The 9,289-nt window shown below is 41.5% G+C and overlaps 1 protein-coding gene across 2 annotated transcripts in view; it reads right to left on the bottom strand.

Moving 5' to 3' along the window:
• Window positions 1–3,357, bottom strand: part of Dld (dihydrolipoamide dehydrogenase) — a 24,476-nt gene extending 21,119 nt beyond the window's left edge. For both annotated transcript variants that reach the window (XM_005343880.3, XM_013347852.1), the window contains exons 1-2: window positions 3,233–3,357; window positions 1,540–1,618 (exon numbers count right to left, since the gene is read on the bottom strand). In XM_005343880.3, coding sequence (XP_005343937.1) covers window positions 1,540–1,618; window positions 3,233–3,271 — 118 coding nt within the window. In that variant the 5' untranslated portion in view covers window positions 3,272–3,357. The remainder of the gene's footprint in view (window positions 1–1,539; window positions 1,619–3,232) is intronic.
• Between the last annotated feature and the right edge of the window lie 5,932 nt (window positions 3,358–9,289).

Below are 9,289 nucleotides of genomic sequence, written 5' to 3'. Positions count from 1 at the left end.
TGAAGAGCTCCTGCACAGAAACCAAAGCTAGAGAGTTCCCGAGAACTAGCTATACAGGTGACAAAAGATTGATTGATATCTAAGACAAAGAATTCAAAAAATTAAATAAAAAATAATCTAAAAATAAACTGACAGTTCCCATGGAGGAAATCTGCTCAAAGGCTTGCTAAGCTTGCTTTCTTACAATAGCTCACGACTACCTGGTACAGTGGACTTGACCCTTCCACGTCAAGATGACAAGCTACAGGTATGCCCACAGACCAATCTGATGGAAATAATTTCTCAAACAAAGGTCCCTCTTCCCAAGTGACTCTGGTTCACGTAAGTGGACAAGAACTAACCAGCATGGTCCCACTCCATTAAAATCTGAGTGTCTGCTCAAAGATTGCAGAGAAAATAGAAGGCAACAAATAAATCTTAACATTCTCCTATTACATGATACCCAGGACTGTTCTGTGACCTCCACAAATCAACTGTGGCATACACACAGGCACTCTCACACTTAAACATATACAAAATTAAAGAGTAAAATATTTTAAAATTTAAATTTTATGGATGAGTCCAATAAACAGATCACTTCAAATTTTTTTTACTAGGAAGTTAAATACCTCATTAAAAGCCCATTTATCCCATTCCAGATGCTTATTAAAAATAAATATATTTGCAGGGCAGTGGTGGCACATACCTTTAATCCCAGCACTTGGTAGGCAAAGGCAGGTGGATCTCAGTGAATTCGAGGCCAGCCTGGTCTACAGAGTGACTAAGACAATTAGGCCTGTTACACAGAGAAACCCTGTCTCAAAAAAACAAACAAACAAAAAAAAAACCCAAAACATATTATTTTATAGAAAATTCAAAACTGCAAGAAAACATTAAGAAAATTATACATCACACAGCTCCCTTTTATGTATATAATGGTAGTCTTAAAAAAATTGTTCAAATGTCAAATGTCATCATCGTCATGAAATTTCGAGGCAGCCAACACAACCTGACCCAGCAGACAAAATTAATTCTTAAAAGCTGTAATCACATGAAACTGCTCATCGCAAAACCCACCTGTGGCTCTCCATTACACCTGAAGTAAAATCCATACCACCCTGTCTGGCTTAGAAGAATTTCATGATCTGATCCCTGCCTATGACTTTATTTTTTGGGACTTTGTACATCCACTTAGTCTTCTTGCTTTCCCTGGAGGCTCACAAATTAAGTTCCATTTCACACCTTTCTTACTGAAGCAACCTTTCACTCCCTCATCCCCTTCTCAAACACCACCTCACCTTTCCTTGACATCCTCTCTAGGCTCCTAGTAAATTGTTTTCATTTTCAGTTACTTCTCCAAACACTTGTTACTTATGTATTGCTCTTAAGAATGGATGCTACCTTGTTTACCTCTTGTAACTAAGTGTTTAATCAACAGTAAATTAATGTATAGATTAATTCTAACACAGAAAAGTTATTCTAACACTCGATTTCTTTTACATAAAAACAGAAAGGAACTGTCAACTAATCTGACTGAAAACTGCTGCATCAAGTACTTACTTGGTTGATCTGCATAAGTTCTTAAAGACACCGAAGAAACTCCTTGTAAACCATGAGATATCCGATTGAAATGGCCTCTCTAGAAAATGAAAATAAGACAAAGAAAACTTTCCTGTTAATTAAAACATAATTTTTACAACGGGCTGGTAAGATAGTTGGATAAAGAAGGCTCCTGCAAACAAACTGACTTCCCAAATTCAATCCCTGGTAATCATATGATGGAAGAAGGGAAATGATTTCCAAAAAGTTGTGCTCTAACCTTTGCACATGCACACTCTAGCTAGCATGCTAATGTCTACACACATACATTCAAATACATAAATGTAACTTACAAGGTTGATGAAAGCAAACTGGGGCAAATGGATCAAGGACTTTCTGTTACCACACAGGGTATTCTATCAATTTTCCCTCTTTGTCAATAATATTAAACTTTCACCATCTTACCTTGCTAGATCTGCCCTATTAAGAATATTCAATGCATTGTCTAATCTTAAACTTAATAAAATGTACTCACTGGCTTACAATTTTATTAAAGTTTCAGAAAGCATGGCTGATTTTGATGCCAAAAATCACTTTACTATTCTAATTAAAAGTCTGAAACTTCGAGCTGTTATTTAAATACTTCAACAACAATCATTTCACTTGTCATGCGTTCTAACTAATCTATTTAACAGTCTGTAATCACAACAGTTATGAGGCTGCTCTTGAGCCACTAATATGAGCAGAAAACTAAACTAGGAATTTAGCAACAGTGTCAGTGCACCCACATTCTGGAAGTCCCACAAACTACAACATACTCTCACTCTCTAAACACTTATGCCTACCACTTCCTAAGACCAGTGAGACAAAGAAACCAACAGAGTTCCACCTGCTATCACAGCGAGCAAATCAATGGAAGGCAATGACAACATATACTCTGAAGTAGCAATGTCCTTTACTTGAAGGCAATCTCTGCACTTGAGATCAAGTCAGCCAACCAAAGAAGAGCAAGCTGTCTGTACTGAGTTTTAGTCCCGGCTCAGATTCTCCCTAAAAGGACATTTTGCATGTTACATTAATTTTTGAGGACGCAGACAACTCAGGCGTGAAATAAGAGTCTGATTTCTGTATTATCTCTAAAGTACTTGCGCTACCCTGCCACGACGCTGCATACATTCAGTTTGGAAGTCTCTAACTGACAGGTGAAACGGGAAAGTGGTTTGGATAGACCAATTCAATAATTTAAAAAAAAAAAATGTCCCAGGGCCTGGCGGATGGCAGAGGGCACTAGTTTAGAGACGCGAACGCAGACAGGACCTTAGAGCAACACCCAAGGCTGTGTTGGGGCTGACCACGTCTGGGCCATTCGCGCCTCAAGGTTACCTACCCCCCGCAGGAAAGTAGGCCTGGGTCTGAGCTGGGATGAGGCAAAAGGTATAAAGGTGCATACGGCGGGTGAGAGAGCTGATTTGCTCGTTCCCGTGCCCGGGTAAAAACCTAGGCCCCTCGGTCCACGTCCAGAAGTGCGGTGTAGGGCTGCGGGCAGTCATTCCCCAGCAGGGCCGGGCCCGCGCTCCCCGCTGCCTCAAGAGGCCGGGCTGAACCGGCACAGAGGCGGGGCTGCGGCCGTTCCCGGCGTCAGGCCGCGTCCAGACCCAGGAGCGGGCATCTCGGCGCCCCTGGCCCAGTAGCACCACATGCAGGCGGCTCTCACCTTGGCCAAGGAGCAGTACACACGACTCCAGCTCTGCATCTTCCCTCGGTCCTGACCCTACCGACAGGGCTTTCACCTCCGCTGAGCCGCTGGTAAGTTTAGCCAAGGTCTCCCCGCCCTGCGCATGCGCGAGAGCAGTACGTCATCGCCCAGGAGCAGCGCGATTGGCCCGAGAGGCGGAGGAGACCTGCTCGCTACGTCGTACACTGTCGTAAAGAAAGCCATGCTTAGTGGCAACTGGGAGTTTGGAGACTGTTGCCACTGTATCTAGAGTAGAGGTGCAGTTAAGTTGGAAGACAGACTAAAATAAAAATGCTTGCTCAGTGAAGCCTACAGAAAGTAAAGTTTAAATAAGGAAGAAAATTTGACAAGCTCATGGTTGTGTTAGGCATTCATGGACACTTCCCAAGACTTTTATCTCGCTTTACAAAAACCGTATGAAGTATTTTCATTTTCTGGATGGAGCCCTGGGAACTTAAACAAAGAAAACAACGGAGAGATAACCGCATCCTTGAGGACAAAGACATTGGTCTTAACTACTGATTTATAATCTACTTTCAAAAGTCTTGTAAGGGATAGATGGGCCCCAGACTTGGGCCTTTCTTCACCAACACCCTGCTCTGAAAACGATGCTAACAAGAAAATAAAGGAAATAAACTACCTCCTGTTTCTCTATTTTGTAAGCATGCCTCCCCTGTAGAGCAAACTAGAAAGGGTTGGGATGGTGGGTGAGATACTAGGTTTTCATTGAATATCATGCACCTTAAAAGATTGATAACTTGTCTATAGGTTTGAGCACGGAGGCGTAAGGTATGATTCCCACTTTGTAGTAACTGTCTCTAGCAAGAAAACTTCTCTACGTTTCCCAAAAGTTCACAACCCAGACAGTCTAATGAACTCCGTAGAGTTAAGCATGGATATTAGAGTTAGATGGACTTGACTCCTTCCTATTTATGCCCATTTTGAGGGAAAAAGGAGAGAGTGGATGAATGAATGAATGAATGAATGAATGGTTTTCACATTATGAAGAAAGCTAGCTGTTACTAAATATTCACACACACACACACACACACACACACACACACACACACACGCCTGCCTCTTTTCTTGAAATAGTGTCCCATGTGCCACAAACTGCCGTCAACCTCCATAGGCAGCTGAGAAGGACCTTGAACTTAATGATTTTCCTGCTTTCATCTCCTGAGTGCTGGTCTACCACCATGCCAAGTTTATGCAGTTGGGTGATGGAGATGGAACCCAGGTCTTCTAGTGTACCAGGCAAGCACTCTTCCAACTCAGCTACATCTCTAACTCTTGTTCTTCGCTTTCATACACTTACGGAGTGTTCAGAACCCTTGTTCTGCCCTTTCATACACTAGCAGAGTGTCCAGCAGGACAGGTAGGCATTCAGAATTGCAACTTCCTTTTCCAGGTTCCATACAACTATATATAGGCATATGACCAAATACTGGCCAATGCCCTTCTTTGTTTATTATATGTTAAATTATTTCTGATAATCTTTGATGAAACAATTCTCATCATAGTGTATTTAAACCAAGTCCAAAACTTATCACTTTTTAAGTTAAAAAATAGACTTGATTTCACCTTCTCTTGAATATGGAACATCCTTAGGCAAATGTTTCTTCTAATGAGTAAACTGTGCCACAAAGACATGTGCTCAACTATGTTCATAACAGCATTGTTTGTCATAGCCAGAAACTTGAAACAACCTAAATGCCCTTCAACTGAAAAATGGATAAGGAAAATGTGGTACATTTATACAATGGAGTACTACACAGCAGAAAAAAATAACGACATTGAAATTTTCAGGCAAATGGATGGATCTAGAAAACATATTGGGTGAGGTAACCCAGACCTAGAAAGACAAATATCATATGTACTCACTCTTAAGTGGCTTTAGGCATAAAGCAAAGAAAACCAGCCTACAAGTCACAATTCCAATCTAGACAACAATGAGATCCCTAAGAGAGACAGACATGCATGGATCTAATGTACATGGAAAGTAGAAAAAGACAAGATCTTCTGAGTAAATTGGGAGCATGGGGACCATGGAAGAGGGTTGAAGGAAAGGGAAGAAGAAGGGAAGGGAGCAGAGAAAAATGTATAGTTCAATAAAACCAATTTTAAAAAATATAAGATATTGGGGGATTAGGACGATTTTAATCTTGCCTATCAGATTACCGTTGTGTTAATATTAGTTGCTTTGAACACTCCTCCAGAGATGCCTTGAGGAAACCAGCCATAGAGAAGTCACTGTTGCTGGTTCCCAAAACACAGCCCCAGCTTCTGAAGACACTGCCACACACAGTTGTTTCAAATAGCAAGTGGTTAATTTTTTTTTTTTTGCCATCACCTGCCATTTCCACCCTGGCCAGAGCAGAGACTTCACTTGTTCTAGACCTCCTCTAGAACAAACTTGGTCCTTCATTTGCATGGATTTCTATGATTGGTACAGACACCCTTGGCCCACACCCCTCTGGCCCCTGGCTGTATAACTAGATGATCTTTTTGGTGTTGAAATTTCAGGGCTAATAAAGGACTTCTCTGGAGTGCTCTTTTCTTGCCTACTTTTGATCTTCATCCTTAGTAAAGCAGAGTCACAGAGTAACATGAAAGAGAAAATGATAGTCGAAAGAGCACAGAGACAGGCAGCTGTGACACTGGCAGTAATGACAAGCAGCTGAAGAGTTCCAGAGAGCTGCCAGGCATTAGAGACCCAGTCTCAGACACATTTTATTAATATCTGAGAATGACAAGACCCCAAATCAAGCTCCTGTAACCCTTGCTGTTGTAGGGCTGAAGGTCCCAGCACCTAGGGCTGAATGAAAGCCGTGACAGTAGAAAAAGCTACCTACTGTAGTGTACTGCTGTCTGCCTCGACCACACATGACTTCAATGGCTCACAAGTGGGTGGCTGTAGCACAAAACCACAAGCCTTCAACCTGAGTTCCGAGTGCCATAAGTCTCTGTCTTTTAAAGACACGAACAATACTGGTACCTAGCTCTTAACAACTACAAGCCTCTGGTTTTGGCTGTCAAGCCTCTAGGCCTTGGGCACTCAAGGGCCTACCAATCCCAGCACAGGAAAAGCTTCTTGCCCATCCACCCATGATTCTTATCCATGAAGAACAGAAACACCCAAGCCAGCTACAAGGCCTTTAAGAGCTATTACTCAAGCTCCCTCAGGCATTTACAGATCATTTCCTCCATTGTAGTGTAACAGGGGATGCCCACACAATAGAGTTTGAAGGATCCCCTAAATGAGTCTTGGCCTAAAATAATTCTACTCCATCTAATCGCTTCCTTAATCCCTATCTTGAGAACATTCAATTAAGAGATTCATTGATATTGTCCCTTTTCCAAATGTTCCCTATTAAGTTTACACTAGCTCCAAGTTCTGCCTTGGGGAAGAGTCGCTGACAGAATGAACATCTGCTGATTGTTCCTTCTCCAAATGCTCTCTACTAAATCCAGGCTGGCTCCAGGTTTTGCCTTAGGGAGAAACGGCAGATGGAAGATGAGCAGATGGCTATAGGCTCTGTGCTGCAGGGTCTTTATCCCATGTGCTCCATGTTGTGTAATGGGGGTCGTCTTTATCCCATTTATTCTGTTCTTGTGTAATGGGGGTCTTTATCCCATTTATTCTGTTCTTGTGTAATGGGGATCTTTATCCCATTTATTCCGTTCTTGTGTAATGGGGGTCATAACCCCATTACTCTGTTCTTGTGTAATGGGAATCTTAATCCCATTTATTTTGTTCTTGTGCAATGTGGGTCTTAATCCCACTTTTTCTGTTCTTGTGTAACAGCTCACCAGTGGATTTTCTTCTGGGTATCTGGCCAAAGAAATAAGGCCCCACCGAGTAAAGGGACTATTCTGGACTCAGGGTAGGAGGACTGGAGCACAGTGAATGTCAAGTGTACATCAGATAAAGGGCATAGACATAAAGAAAATAAGAAGCCAAGTAGAAGATGTTAAAGAGAACCAAACTGATGAAGTGCTTTCCCAGGGCAGCCCAACAACTACCTGAGTATGAGTCCTAACCACAAGAGGAGCGACAGCACTCCATGTTCCCTAGTGTTTGCAAGCTTATTTATCTAGTCACTCCTCCACTGATCAGGGAACCAAGAGAGAACTAAGTCATAACCATCCCATGACCTTGCAGCATTTAGAGTCTAGTGGGACAGTAGTTCCATAACTAGATGATTCCATGACAAGTGACGGGAAGAAACATGTTGACCTAAGAGGAATAAGTCTCACTGATGAATGAAGGCCACTTGTTTGTTCCCGACTGCCCAGAACAGAAATAAACACACAGAAGCTGTATTAATTACCACCCTTTTGGCCTATTAGTTTATGAATATTCCTAGCTCATTCTTCTCTCTTAGCCCATTTCTATTGCTATAGTCATATTTTATCATGAGGCTCATGGCCTACCGGCAAGGTTCCATAAGCAGCTTATATCTTTCTCTTCTGGCAGCTTCATGGCGCATCTATCTGTCTGTCTATCTATCTATCTATCTGTCTGTCTGTCTATCTATCTATCTATCTATCTATCTATCTATCTATCTATCTATCTATCTATCTTCTAGTCTGGCTATATTCTGTTAAGCCATTGGTTGAAATCAACTTCTTTATTCATTAACCAATAAAAGCTACATATGTACAGAAGGACCTCCCACACCAGTCCCACAACACTGATCAAGTTGGGGATGGCCAGTTCCCCTGAAGAAGTGGTACCTAGTATCCAAACAAACAAACAAACAAAAAAGGTGGTCCAGGCAAGGACAATGAAGTAAGTGTTCTAAGCAGAAACACCACCATCATCTTCATTCTCTATATGGGATCCAGATGAGAAAGGGCATTGTAAAGATGCTGGACTGATGGAGGTCTGGGTTCTGTGTCTTGCTGCTCCTTCACTTTCTGTGTGTAATCTGCCATAAGCCTTCTTTTGGCCTTGCAGACTCTAAGACACCTCCAAGCAGCAAAACTTAAAGTGTTTTTATCTGAGCACTTGTAAAGGGATAGTTATAGAAGACCATAGAACATGGTAGCCTCATGCCTGTTGGAACACTTATTACAAAAAGAAAAGATAAACTAGGAATTTAGCTCAGTGTTAGAGTCCTTGTCTAACAGACTCTAGGTTCTAGGATGTATTACCAACCTTAAAAGAAGGACAAAAATAGAAAGTGTTGTGGGGAAAAAGTAACTCATAAATTCTGTGAATGAAAATGTAAACTGATACATATACTATTGAAAAAATAAAAATAGAACCGTTATTTGATCCAGAATCTAACTTTTGGGTATAGAGCTAAAGGAAATAGGATCAGTATACTGACTGGATGGTAGTGGCACATGCCTTTAATCCCAGCACTTGGGAGGTAAAAACAGGTGGATGTCTATGAGTTCAAGACCAGCCTGGTCTACAAAGCAAGTTTCAGGAAAGCTTGGGCTGTTACACAGAGAAATTCTATTTCAAAACACACACACAGAATTAGAATCAATATACTGATGAAATATCTGTTGGCAGAGGTTTCTGGACCACCTGGTCCCGGAGTTGATCAGTCCCAAAGAAATACACAGAGGTCTACATTAATTATAAACTTGTTAGCCTAGTAACTCAGGCTTTCTTATTAACTAATTCTTACATCTTAAATTAGCCCATAGTTCTTGACTGTGTTAGTCACATGGCTTGGTACCTTTTATCAGCAAGTCATTCTCATCCTGCTTCCTCTGGGTCTGGGTGATGACTAAAGACTGAGCCTTTCCTCTTCCCAGAATTCTCCTGTTCTGGTCACCCCTCCTCTACTTCCTGTATTGTCACTCTACCTATACTTCCTGCCTGGCTACTGGTCAATCAGTGTTTTATTAAATAAAACAATACAAGTGACAAATCTTTACAGGGTACAAGACCATTGTCTCACAGCAAATATCTTTATTTACATGTTCACCACAGAATTATTTATAACACTCCTGAAAGAAACAACGTTACTGTCCATTAATGTTTTGCAAAGAAAATACGAATGCATATTCTCT

Source organism: Microtus ochrogaster, chromosome 1 (assembly GCF_000317375.1).
Source record: "Microtus ochrogaster isolate Prairie Vole_2 chromosome 1, MicOch1.0, whole genome shotgun sequence".
NCBI classification, from domain to species: domain Eukaryota; kingdom Metazoa; phylum Chordata; class Mammalia; order Rodentia; family Cricetidae; genus Microtus; species Microtus ochrogaster.
This window is presented reverse-complemented; position numbering and strand designations above follow the sequence as displayed.